Source organism: Schistosoma haematobium, chromosome ZW (genome assembly GCF_000699445.3).
Source record: "Schistosoma haematobium chromosome ZW, whole genome shotgun sequence".
Classification (NCBI taxonomy): Eukaryota; Metazoa; Platyhelminthes; class Trematoda; order Strigeidida; family Schistosomatidae; genus Schistosoma; species Schistosoma haematobium.
The window spans coordinates 44,296,359-44,310,715 of record NC_067195.1 but is presented as its reverse complement, the minus strand read 5'-3'; the positions used below and the strand labels follow the sequence as shown (position 1 = coordinate 44,310,715).

At 36.6% G+C, this 14,357-nt stretch overlaps 1 protein-coding gene across 1 annotated transcript in view; it reads left to right on the top strand.

The window, feature by feature from the left end:
* The window catches only part of COX15_1 (Cytochrome c oxidase assembly protein cox15), a 49,460-nt gene that overhangs the window by 23,364 nt on the left and 11,739 nt on the right, over positions 1–14,357 (top strand). Inside the window, exons 12-16 of the mRNA XM_051211505.1 lie at positions 4,205–4,290; positions 7,427–7,501; positions 8,141–8,281; positions 11,477–11,583; positions 14,116–14,177. Of these exons, the coding sequence (XP_051071570.1) occupies positions 4,205–4,290; positions 7,427–7,501; positions 8,141–8,281; positions 11,477–11,583; positions 14,116–14,177 (471 nt within the window). The remainder of the gene's footprint in view (positions 1–4,204; positions 4,291–7,426; positions 7,502–8,140; positions 8,282–11,476; positions 11,584–14,115; positions 14,178–14,357) is intronic.

Here is a 14,357-nt window from a genome sequence, read left to right as displayed (position 1 = left end):
ACCATTTTTGAGCGATCCTTAAGCTGATTAATGAGTATTTATTTGTATATTTGAATACATAGGTATTGGTACAAGGGGGCACCAGATACATATGCGCCACACAAATCTCATTTGATTTGTATGAGGCCTGTGATACTACCCGGGTGCCCAAATCGAACAGGTGGTTTTCGTAGGGGGCCACACCCCGAGCCTTGTACCTAAAGGTCTGGTCCACAAGGCAGTGGTCAGTCAGTCAATCAGTCAGTAACAACGTAGAACTTCGTACGTACGTACATCAGTTCGAGTTGCCACACCACATTAACACAGAAATGCAGTGTTCGATTCAAATCCCGTAGTGCTAGATGTAGTAAAATTATAAGCTGTAATCAGAAAAATTAGGGTTTGAAGATGCTATTCAAGGAGTATAATCCAGTGAAATAAATTTGGAAAGAGGAAAAAAAGGGACATGAAGAATTCAGAAGATTAGAATTTGGGAGAACACAAAGAGTGGATGCACCTGCGTCATTGCAAACGATTTTGAGCCATGTCATTCAGGGTCTCTAACCATCGGTTGCTATCATCTCGCCGTCCCCAACCAGGTAGTCTACACCTACCAATATGACTCAGTCTACTTGTCAATGACTTCATGGAATTGTGCCATGTTTTGGTCTGACCGCCCCTAACTTTCTTCCGATCTACTCCTATACAACAAAACATCGCACATCGAGGCAGTCGGTGGTTGGTCATACGTAACACGTGTCCCAGCCATCTCAACTGACGAGGTGTCACTACTTCATCAATTGATTTGCCATCCTTACCTAGTACCCGTTTCCTAACAACTGCATTACTCACTCGATGGTCACAGGATATACGAGCAATGTTTCGAAGACGCATAAGATCGATTACTAGTAACTTACAAATATCCTCTACTCTTACCGGCCATGTTTCACTGCCATAAAGTAGGACGGAACGAACTGCTGCCCAGTAAACTCGTCCTTTGGTTGATAGACGGATATCTCGCCTACGCCATAAATGACGCAAGTTGGTAAAAGCTAGCCGAGCCTTCTGTATCCGTGCTGAGATTTCGTCACACACCAGACCACAAGGGCTGATGAGACTTCCAAGATAAGTGAAGCGATCGACACGCTCAATTACTTCACTCCCTATCGTTAGTTCGGGTGTCAATGCAACCCAATCCTGAAGCAACATTTTGCATTTCGAGGGGGAGAATCGCATCCCGGACATGCTTGCATTGTTGCTTAGAGTGGTCAGAAGACTCGGCAATTTGTCAGCGTCTTCACCAAATAAAACTATGTCATCAGCATATTCTAAGTCAACAAGTGAATCTCCCGGTATAAGTTCAACCCCTGGAAATCTAGACGAGGAAAGTGTCATCTCTAAAAGTACGTCGACGACAAAGTTGAACAAGAATGAAGAGAGTGGGCAGCCCTGACGAACACCACTTGAGGTAATCAATTCTGATGACAGTTCACCATAAGCTCTCACTCGACCAGTTGTGTTCGAGTAGAGAGCCTTTATAAGGTTAATGTACTTCTTTGGTACTCCTTTCAGTGACAAACACTGCCATAGAACCTTACGATCAACAGAGTCGAATGCCGCCTTAAGGTCGAGAAATACTACGATTGTGGGGCGTCTGAATGTGTGTCTGTGTTCTAGAACCTGACGTAGTGTGAACATGTGGTCTATACAACCACGTCCAGGTCGAAAACCAGCCTGATTTTCTCTAGTCTTTTCTTCACGAGCTTTGATTAGGCGTCGAAGTATTATTGAAGCTAATATTTTAGACACTATATTTGTCAAACTAATTCCTCTGTGATTGTCACAAGAGCACTTTTGTCCTATCTTATAGACTGGCGCAATCAGTGATTGAGACCAGTCAGATGGGATTACGTCCAGTTCTCAAATTCTACCCAAGACCTCACTTAATCTCACTGCTAATACTGAACCACCATCCTTAAAAAACTCAGGAGTAAACCTGTCAGGGCCTGCTGCTCTCCCTCGCTTCAGATTTCCTATGGCTTTTTCAACTTCGTAAAGAGACGGGGAACCTACATTAACTTGCCGTTCAGGTTGACTGGAGATCGTGGGAAACCGAAGTGTGGCTGAAGGCCAGTTGAACTGATCCCTAAAGTGTTTTGCCCATTGATCCAATCTCCTGGATTGAGAATGTATAATATGTCCATCTTTCTCTGAGAGTGTTTCGCTAACAGTCGGTTTCCTAATACCGGTTTCCTTAACAAGTCTGGACAATTGTCTACTATTACCTATTGCCGCTGCCTTTTCCATCTCTCTCAAGGCAGTGGAGCATCGTAAGAAGTTGCAGTCCCATGGTAGCCGGTGACCAACGATTGCTTCATACGCCATTTGTTCTCTCAGGATACTGGAGCCCATGTGCACCATTGGTTTGGAATCAAGGTTTTCCAACTCCTCTGGGTGGACTCTCCATGTCCACCAACCCGGTTCCTGCTTCGGTATGGGCACACGAGCAGTATCACAGCCCTCACACATATCAAATGAGGTTTGTTTGGCGCATATGTATTTGGTGCCTCCTTGTATCAATATCTATGTGTTAAAATAAATAAATAAATTAACCCGGTTAAAGCACTGGACATTCGCTTTCCGTCCTCTCAATTTCGTAAACAAATCACCCACCATGAGAAGGCTGTGAGTAGGACTTACATGTCAGAGGCTGTATACACATGGCCATGTGAGAGCATTTGGAGAGGGAGAGCAAACTCTCTCCACTCTCGGCCGTACCAGGGCATTTGGGGGCGATTATTGAGAATGAAGTTTGTTGATTATTTCTGGAGTTTAGACAGAAATTTTTGAGTCTATATGGAACAGAACTGTTTACAAGGACACAAATGTTATAAATGATCGTTTTTATACAACTATATGGATATCTGTTTTTTAGCATTCTGGTTTGGTTTTGAAATGAGATAGTGGACGGTTAATCTGGGTGAGTGTTGCATTCAAAGCTTCAGTCTAGACAGTGAATGTTTGTAAATAAGCTCATATCAATACTTGTGTTTGTATTAATTGATAGGGATCAAGATACTGTTCAGGAAATTTTAAATATTCTAATAATAGAAAGACTGAATTTTATAAATGAAAGAATCACTAAACGGTGACGTTTAATTATTTATTCTTGGATCATGGAAGAAGCAATAGAGTAATTATGCAAGTGACATTTTAGATCCGCACCAAGCATTTGTATTAAATTGAATAGCAAACAAAATAAATTGAAATTATTCCCTAAAAATTCAGCGACCTCAAACTAATTTAGTGAAGTATTTATTTAACATTTGACTAACTTAACTAGACTAGGGCAAAGTAGTAAAGACTATCACTGAAGTCCATGTATCACTGTTACTATCATTAAAACTAGTGTATATTAATAGGTAATCAATATGACCCTAAAAATAAAAGAACATGAATCAGTATTTTGGTTCACCAGGTGACTTATCTTTCAAACCTATCTCCTTCTAACTTATATTTTATCTGTTGTGCAAGCTTGGTAATCCTATAACTTTCTCAGCCCCTCACATGATGAACCTGGCCCGATAACCTTCATTGACTACCTAGTCATAACCAATGTCATTTTTATCTAGTCCTTTAGTGTTGATCGAATTCTACTGATCGATTTGCAATAGGACAACTCGTCTAAGTGAATGGACATCGCGTGCGCTAAGTTTTAGTCTTAGGTGGCCGAAGGTAGTCGATAAGAAACCCTATTACTATGTATCATGGTAACTGGCACTCGTCAACAAGTTGTATCTACGATCTCGAGGAAACTGGTGCTCTATGTGAGATTCAAACTCAAGTCACCCAGCGTCACATTCTGAAACATTACATCCGAGTTGTTCGGGTCTCGACTATCCTCATATGGGACTGATATATTTAAAATTGATTGACCACTGAGCAATCACAGATTTTATTTCTGTGTGATCCTTTAGTGCTGATTTCGACCATCAATTAGGCATTACCATGTACGTAACTGACTTGATGATGTATAAATTCATTAATGTCATGTAAGTACTCTGTATATATTTATCATATAATGTAGCGAAATTTTTCAAATTCACAAAATAAATCCTGATGTATTTACGTCTACTCCTTTGTTAAGTAATGTGATTCACTGTGCAGTAATATAAATCGACTCAAGTGTGGGCTTTTATTTCTTATGTGTTCATGCTTTCTTCAGATGCTATTGATGTCGGGGATGAAATCCAAGAGATTAATGGTATTACCGTACATGGGCGAGACCCTATGGAAGTGATACGAATGTTGGTCAGTAGCTTATTTATCAGTATTATAAATTATTTACTTTTTAGCCAAAATTAATCAATACTCTTGTATAGTGTGTGTAGACACAAGAAGTATTATGATGAGTTAGCTTTATTTTAAACATTGATATTTCCAATGATGTTCACAAAGGTATAGTTTTACTGTCTGAAGCGATTTTTTTATGTTATCATAGTTTTTGGATCATTGACGTGACTATTGACTGAAAAAATGAATAAATTAGGATTAAGTCACTTTGCATTATATAGTTTCATACTGTTGAGTTCTTTGTGTTGATTGATGTTGGTTGACAAGGTATTTTCGCAAAATGGTCGCGAAACTTGACTGGATACACATTTTTCAGATTTAATAAAATTCGAACAACATATATAACCGGACAATATTGTTTTCGGTTGGATCTTCATCAGGCTTTATTTTAATATACAGTAGTATTTATATGCATATACGAAACCATTAAACCAACCAAGGCAGTTTATGAGTCAGTGATTACATAAATAAACATAATAAGTAAAGCGTAGAAATTGATAATGTGATGACAGGTCTACTAGTTGTGATAACAAAGGCTCAAATGAATGCTTCATATTGCGAAATAAGTCCATGACATGAAAAATATAGATGCTGAAATAACATTGACTATAGTGCAATGTCGTGGATGGAGGACAGCTGACAGATGCATTCCAAGTAAGGACTAGAGTCAGACAAGGCTGTCTACTCTTTACTTTCCTGTTTCTTCTGGTGGTCGACTGGATTATGAAGACCTCGACATCTGAGGGAAAACACGGCATACAATGGACAGCTCAGAACCAATTAGACGATTTGAACTTCGCAGATGACCTAGCTCTCCTATCGCACACACAATAACAAATGCAGATAAAGACAACCAGTGTAGCAGCAGTCTCTGCATCAGTAGGCCTCAACATACACAGGGGGAAAACCAAAGCACTGAAATACAACACGGAGAACAGCAATCCAATCACACTTGATAGCGAAACTCTGGAAGATGTAGAATCCTTCACATACCTGGGAAGCATCATCAATGAACAAGGAGGATCAGATGCAGACGTAAAGGCAAGGATTGGCAAAGCAAGGGCCACATTCCTACAATTGAAGAATATATGGAACTCAAAACAACTTTCAACCAATATCAAAGTGATAATCTTCAATACGAACGTCAAGGCAGTTCTACTGTGCGGAGCTGAAACTTGGAGAACTACAACAACCACCATCAAAAGGTACAAGTATTTTTAAATGGTTGTCTACGCAAGATACTCAACATCCATTGGCCGGATACCATCAGCATCAGCCTTCTGTGGGGGAGAACAACCCAGCTTCCAGCTGAAGAGGAAATTAGGAAAAGACGATGGAAATGGGTAAGACATACATTACGGAAATCATCAAACTGCATCATGAGGCAAGCCCTAACTTGGAATCCTGAAGGGAAGCGCAAAAGAGGAAGATCAAAGAGCATATTACGTCGGGAAATAGAAGCAGATATGAACAAGATGTATAACAGCTGGAAAGGATTGCCCAGGACAAGATTGGATGGAGAATGCTGGTGAGCGGCCTGTGTTCCTTTGCGAGGAGTAACAGGCGTAAGTAAGTAAGTGAAATAACATTCATGAAAACTATAAGATCGTGTAATAAGAAGTGTTCAGATAATTGAACAATGAAGCATATATTTGGAAAAAAAATAGATGAGAGGGGGTGAATGAGAATAAACGAAACAAAGAGCATGGAAAATAATAAATAAAATAAAACCATTTATCAAGGCCAAGGGAGATATAGAGATGTTACGAATTTATTGTGAATACAAAGACTTGGATTGTTAGCTCGGATTCCTATAGCTTCTGTTGTGTGCAAGAGACGAGATTGAATCCCATAAGAGAAATTGATAGTAATACGATAAATTACTTTAAATGACCTATTTCTGTCTGTTACATGACGGCTGTCGATCAAGCGTGATAGAACAGGGTTGCGTATTGTTTTGACGGTACCCTTGCCTAACCATAAAGGAACGTGTTCACTAACTCGTTGGCTCAGTTGTTTAGCAGGGCACCCAATATAGCTTTCTCCACAGGAATTCGTAGATACACATAGATGTGTCAGAACCAGGTAACTTATCCTTTAGTTGAGGAATCACCATAGCTCGGATCGAGCACGATAGACAGAGGTTAGCTGCATTAAATGTTCCCTTTACTAGTCTAGTTAGTCTAATAAAATTCAACAGCAACGTGCCTGAAGAAATCAAAGGCAACAATAGTCATATCACTGCTGACACAATGATTTGATGTTAGTTGTCATTTTAATGACTGACTTTTGTATTTTAGTTCAATTTCTAAATGTCGTTCAACATGATCGAACTACTTTATTATTAATGTCTACAATTGCAGCAATAACTGGTATAAATTCAACTCTTCCTGATATTATCAGTTCTTTTGTCATAGCAAATGTGACTAATTCTGAAAAGCTTAAAAAGTAGATCTATCATCTCATTCTTTTGACTCATTACAACCATACAATATCGTAAGTAATCATGTTGAATGGACAACTCTTTTCATTTATTCATCCGTGTTAGTGTGCAAAATAATTACATAAATAATCATATTAATCCACTATAGCTTTATAAAAATATAGTCACCTTTATAGTGTTCATTACTCACAAGTTTGAGTGATATTTATCATATGAAGGTAGATTTCAGTGCAACAAAAGATATGTATAAAAACAACTGAATACCTTTAAGCTCTGAACCACTGTTACATTCATAATCACAACTTACAATCAGGATGTAAGTGTGATTGTTCATAATATTATAATAAAACAAAGTTATGTAAAACAAGGAACACTAAAACAATAGATTTCAACTTTGAAGCTCAATTATAACTTTTTAGTTACAGCGTATGAAAATTAAAGCTGTCCCATGACTCCTTGGTTTCGAGCTAAATCCATATATTTATTTATATATTATGTAGTTATGATTAGTATTGTTTATAGATGAGTGAAGATTAGGAAAGTTGTCATAAAATACTCTTGTATCTGTCATTTTACTTTTATTTTATTTTAAATCATAGTTGATACTTTCCTTTTGATTTTGTTCAAATGAATTCCTTTTTAAATGTACAGACAACGATATCTGGCGATGTGAAGTTGAAACTGATTCCATCTATTACAAAAAAACAACAAGCAGAAAAAAATCAAGTAAGAAGCAGTATTTAAATTATCCAATATTTCTAGACATCGTTATCATCAAGTAGAGTTTCAAAATCCAACGATTTTAAAATTATACCGAATATAACCAAATCTTAATGTCAAAGATAATATTTATCACTCATTAGAAGAATCTTTGAAAACCAAGGAACACTGGACAGCTATTTCTTCCTAGATTACGGTTTTTGATCAATGCAAAACCATAAATCTTTTAATTATAGAAATTAGGCTTTCCAGGTTTCGTGGAGAGTGGTATACCTTTGTAAGTGAGTGTTGGAGTGACATCTCGAGACATATTTTCTTGATGCCAGGTAGCCAAATTAGGATTCAAAACAATTCATTCCCCGAGGGTCTTAGAGATTATTGGTATAAAACCAGGCTTATTTCAACTATTTTAGGTGAAGATTTATCATTCATCGAATCGACATTAACATCAGATATTATCTTCCATCTTTTTACTTTTTTGGAGACCCTTAATCAAAGTCAGTATGTATGGTTCTCCTGTAATCAGAAATAAAGACACAGCTCTATGAGTTCATTGTTGTTCAATTAATAACGTTTTTTTAAAAACTTTATTTGTTTGTCAACTAACTTAATACTATTTTTCTTAAACTACTTTTTTTGGATTAGGTACATGTTCGAGCTTTATTCTCATACAGTCCAAGCTCAGATTCACTAACTCCATGTCCAGAAGCTGGTCTGGCATTTTTAAAAGGTGAAATTCTGCGTATAGTCAATTCAGAAGATCCGAATTGGTGGCAAGCTGTAAAAGTATGTAATTATAAGAAATTAAAGTTTTGATAATGATAATGAATTAATTATTAAATAAACCTTACAGGTTGACATTAATTGAGAAACCATTAGAAACTAGAGTGCCAGATAGCTGTTTAGCCTTTGCATCAGAGTCCTCTGTCGTGCTTAGCTATGACTCCATCAGGAGTTAAAACCTGAAACTTTACGTCCCGCTACAAACATGTTACCTTTAGACTAGTGAGTCGACGTGTGCCACTTTGACTGATATGGAGATTTAGTGTAATAATCATCCAATGGTACTGATGGGCGACCACCTCAATCGTGGTATTATTGGAATCTACCAACCACAACTAGTTTTTTGACCGTTATCAACTCATTACGGAAACCTTCTATAAGTCATATCCATCGTCACAGTTCTCTCAACAAAATAATGAACCTTTCTTTATAAATAAGACCAGGTGATAAGTGTTGCGTGAAAATAGTTCTAGAAGCAAAAATTATGGTTTGTGGAGTTGTCTAGTTGTATCTTAATATGATAAACACCATAATAATAATAATAATAATAATAATAATAATAATAATAATAATAATAATAATAATATTAATAACAATAGTTATCATGTGTTCACTAGTGGCTAACTTCGATAGGAAATTTTCAGAGTTCTAGTGAGAAACCGTGACCAGTGAAGTTCAACTTTTTCGAGTGTTAGGAAGTTATCGACCAAAGACAATAGGAGGTGACCACACAATATCGTACATTTATTGAAATTAGACATTAACACCTTTGGATGCCAGCCCACTGTTCCAGAGGCTGAACGTTCTCATGTGAGACCGAAGGACCTGTGCTTGATTTCTGAATGTGGGGTCACGGACTTGCACTGTTGATGAGTCCCATACTGAGACGAAACTGTAATCCAGTGCTTGCGAGTCTTGAATAGTTACCTAACTTCAATCGGTTTGTGATCGTAGTTATGTTTAACAATATCCATAACCCTGTACTGATAATAACGATCATCGAGTAGGTTGGTTCACTTTTATCTAGAACAGTCAGTCAATAGGTTAATAATAGTATTCCTAACAGATCCCAGTTTCCTGATATTAATGGTTATTTCTCCTACCAATTAAGCTACGAAACCCGATTGATAACTGAGATTCGGTTTTTTTATATCAACTATCAGATTTTTTCCATGTTTTCTCAATCCATTGTGCTTTGATTAGAACCAATATAATAAAAATGGTTGAGATTATGTCTTGTTTATTAACTTTTAAGTTCATTTGCTATTGAGTTGAGGAGTATGGGCGAATGCACAACTCAGAGTTAGGTGACAATCATAATTTATGGTTATCGACCTTAGATGACATGACTTAGGATTGATGGCAGTAACCCGTTTGCATTTATTCTGTCTTCTGAATGTTAAGTTTAGAGTTCAGTCATCACTGAAGACCGCATACTAGTGAAGTGGGTTGTAGACATGATACTTACTTACTTATGCCTGTTACGCCCATTGGAGCGTAGGCCGCCGATCAGCATTCTCCAACCAACTCTGTCCTGGGCCTTCCTTTCTAGTTCTATCCGATTATTTTTTATTCTTTTCATATCCGTCTCCATTTTTCGGCGTAATGTGTTCTTTAGTCTTCCTCTTCTCCTTTGACCTTGAGGATTTCAAGTGACGCAGTTGGGTGCTTTCCTCAGTGTGTGTCCTATCCACTTCCAGCGCTTCTTCCTGATTTCTTCCTCCGCTGGGATCTGGCTTGTTCTCTCCCATAGTAAGTTGTTGCTGATAGTGTCTGGCCAACGGATCCGAAGTATTTTGCGTGGACAACTGTTAATAAACACCTGTATCTTCTGGATGATGGCTTTCGTAGTTTTCCAGGTTTCCGCCCCATACAGTAGAACTGTCTTGACATTTGTATTGAAAATCCTGACCTTGGTGTTAGTTGAAAGTTGTCTTGAGTTCCAGATGTTCTTTAGTTATAGATATGCTGCTCTTGCTTTGCCTATCAGCGCCTTCACATCTGCATCAGATCCACCGTGTTCATCAATGATGCTGCCCAGATATGTAAAGATTTTTACACCCTTAAAAGCTCAGTCAAGTGTGATTTGATTGGTGCTATGCTGTGTTGTATCGGAGAATCTTGCTTTTCCCTTTGCATATGTTGAGATCTACCGCTTCTGAGGCTGCTGCTACACTGGTCGTCTTCTGTATTTGTTGTTGCGTTTGGTATAGAAGAGCCATATCATCTACGAAGTCTGAGTCGTCCAGCTGCATCCTAGCTGTCTACTGTATCCCATGCTCCCTCTTAGATGTTGACGTCTTCATAATCCAGTCGATCACTATGAGAAAGAGAAAGGGTGAGAGTGTTATAGCTTAAAGCCGCCAATCAGAAGCAGCGACTTATCGATCGGACCAAGGACGCGTAAAACACGTGCGAGCAGCCTAGAGTCCTGATTGGTCCTGCTTTCCGCCTAGCCCAGCCAGTTAAGTCCAGAACACCAGTCTCAGCCTCTGCAATATGAATCCTTATATTTCAAACATACTGAGTTTATATACCAATCAAACAGACCACAACGTAGCATAAAATAGAAAATAACATTTGTACAAAATTTGACCAAATGTGGCTGTGAATGTGGGAGACAGTGACTAATAGACAGGGCGTAATTCAAGAATGGTAAAACGTATAATAATGGTTCATAGGTCAAAATAAAGTTTTAATAAGAGAAATATGAATATGAATAGTTTAGTTATTTAACAATTATACGATAAAAATACACGTTTAGTATTGGTTCATAAAAGGATCCCAAGGTTACCATTCATTATGTTTATCGGGACCTAACAGAGAGTAAGCAACCTTTCCTGACACCGTTCTTCACTTCGAACGAGCCTGTGAGCTGTTCTCCATGCACGATTTTGCAGTTTAAACCATCATAGGGATTCCGAATGATGTTGACTATCCTCTCAGACACACCGTAGTGTTGAAGAAGTCTCCAGTGTTGTCCTGTCCACACCATCAAATGCTTTCTGGTAGTCAATGAAGTTGATGTAGAGTGATATAGATATGATAGCTAACAACAAATTTGACAATAATTTGATAAAAATCTATTTAAAAATAGTTAGGCTGGGGTAATTACTATATAAGGTGGTTATCCAAAATTTGATTAGCTGAAAACCCTAACTCAAGTATAACTCATTCATTATTATCTCTTTCGAATAGGTTGAATTTCCACTTAGTGGGATTGTTCCATTTGTACTGGGTAATAATTTAACGCAACCAAGTTTAGGTAGAGCTGGTCTAATACCAAGTAAAATGATGCGAGAATGGTAAGTCGAGAAAAGAACAACACATTGAGAACAGATTTTCAAATTGTCTGGTTCACAATAAATGCTGTATTTTACTTTTCGTTACTTGTCAAACTAACTAATTTGTAACCGTTTTTTTGTTTCTACTTGTCTATATTAACACTAAACACCAAGTTCCATTTTATAGAAATTAAGGTGAGACCATAATTTTTGGATGCTAAATTTGAGTGACGCTAAACTGACCTTGAGAGTCTTCACCTAATAACGAGGACCGAATGGGGGTTATAAACCAGTGTGAGGAATTAGAATTATTATTTACAGTTGATGGTTAAGGTTAGGAATTACATTTAGGGTTTTCATCACGAACTGACATAAGCTATATTGCCAAAACTCGATTTAGTCAAATGGATGAGTGAATTTCGCGTCGAAATCCGAGACCTGTTATCTTACAACTTATTGGTTCGTCCATAAATTATACGCTCGCCGAAATCAACTTAATGAAGTATAAGAAATAATCAGATTAAATTCCAAAATTGCATATAATATCTTCCCGAAGTTCACTATAATTGTCAAACTACTGATTAAAATATCATAGAATTTGGAATATGATCACTTAGTCTGTCAAATTAAACTAGAAATAAAGACTGAGTGAAAATTATGTAGAATATTGCTAATTGATCAATCACTGTGGATATCTCAGTCCTACAGGACAGTCCAGCCTCGAATATCTCAGAGGTGGCGTCTGAGACTGTGGACCTAAGCAACATGGATTCGTATCCCATAAGAAGCATTGGTTCTCTTAAAAGTGTGGCTACATCGCCTTTGCTGACAACTCTCAACTATCACCAAACCTGCACCCAAGGTTTTCTGTTGAGTCCTTCCAGTCACTTAACATCAGTGAAAGGATGTAACCTAATTTGAATGGGGAAGCGTTCAATACTATCAGGATTATCGGTGGGGATATGAGTGGGTGTCATATTGATTAAATTTTTTGTGGTTCGAATCAATGGAAATCGATATGTCACTACTCATATAATTGAAAAGAATCGTGGATAGATGGACGCAAACTGATTTTGTCCCTTATTCTATTATTTTTTATGCTCCTTTAATTTTACGTGAATATATTTTTCAGAATCCATTATAGCAGTAACATAACAGGGATAAATATTTGGAGTGAACATTTATTCATACGTAATTTCTATGTAGCTGATTTTGAAAAAAATAACAAGTATTATATGCACCTGTTTGTATGCCTATACTCACCGATAATTAGTTTTCAACTATATTAAAACCACTTTAAAGAACAAAATGAATCAAATTATATGTAGTATGGTATTTTTAAGATATCTTAGATTTATGCATATTTTGTGGTGAATTTAAAGTTAATTACCATCACAAATTGATTTTCGTTGGAGCAAAACTCAAAAGAAGGAGATGCGGAGGGTTTTTTGATCTGGCTAGAGATGGCTTGATAACGCACAAACAAAACGGTCTGCTAGAAAAACACATGCGGCCTTCATTTTTATAGCCAACACGCATATCATTTCAGTCACTAATTAAAGTCAGTGGTGGGAAACTACTAACTTTGTTGTCTCCAAAAATCTGCTTTCAATTAAAATGTAGGGGGAAGTATCTATCTCAAAGTGTTACAAGTAATTGCTGCTGGTAAGTCCTTGAATTGGAAGAACCGTCAATCAATTGCTTTAAGATTTTCAGTGGTTTGTATAACTGATATTAGTTCGTGATGAAAATGACCTTTATGTATGAATTCGTCCGGCATAAATTGTGTTTCAGTTAGGCAGAAGATTCAGTTTACATGTCTTTGATCTTGAAATCATTTTGAATGAATTTTGAAACCTTCTCATGTATATATTTAAAGTTATGGCTTCTCACTATTTTCATTAAAAAAGCTCCCATTAGAAAAACCGCTCAACTTAAAATTAGGTCAGAATATGCTTTCTACGCATTTATTTTCGAGTAATCAGTTGAGAATTATTTAGATAGTAGATATGGAAAATAAGTGTTAAATATTAAAAATTAAGCAATGCAGAATTTTTTAAAATACATTCAAAATTTAAGTCTTCAAGAATATAAGTTTTTCAACAGCCAGTACCTGTTACTCATCCTCAGTTTTGAAATTTCTTACTGATTTATCTACTACAACTACTTTTTTCATCCACATTATTTAAAATTCATAGATTTCTGTGTATTCGTCTCACGTTATTTTAAAGAACAGATAAAGGAAACTATTACAACTGCAGTATTCAATATCATAACAATTGGTAACTTTTTTTGATAATAGCATACATGTGCATACAAAGTTAACATTTCTAAATAATCAGTCGAAAGAACCCCAAAACAAGGAAGTGGAATATGTACACAGTTGGGAAATTGGTGACCCAAGTGTTGAGTTCAGCCAACTTAGTTGTGATACAATTTAGATGTCATCTGAATTTTGATGAGGACTTTTAACTTCTAACTAATTGATAAGTAATTAATTAACAAAACATACTATAAAATGTAAATTATTGATGTTTTCTTTCCTTTCAATAGGAAAATGCAGTATCACTTTAATTCATTGCATACAAACGGCGGACAAGATACACAAATTCATGGTAAGTTGATTCAAATTAGTATTAAAAGTAAAATAAAAATTAAATTTACATGATGATTTAAGTTAGTTGTTACTCATAAAATTTTATTCACTTAAGTATTCAATATAAATAAAGTTTGATTGTGTTGTCATAAATAAGTAAAAATACACAAATTTATACGAATATTCATTAATATTTGAA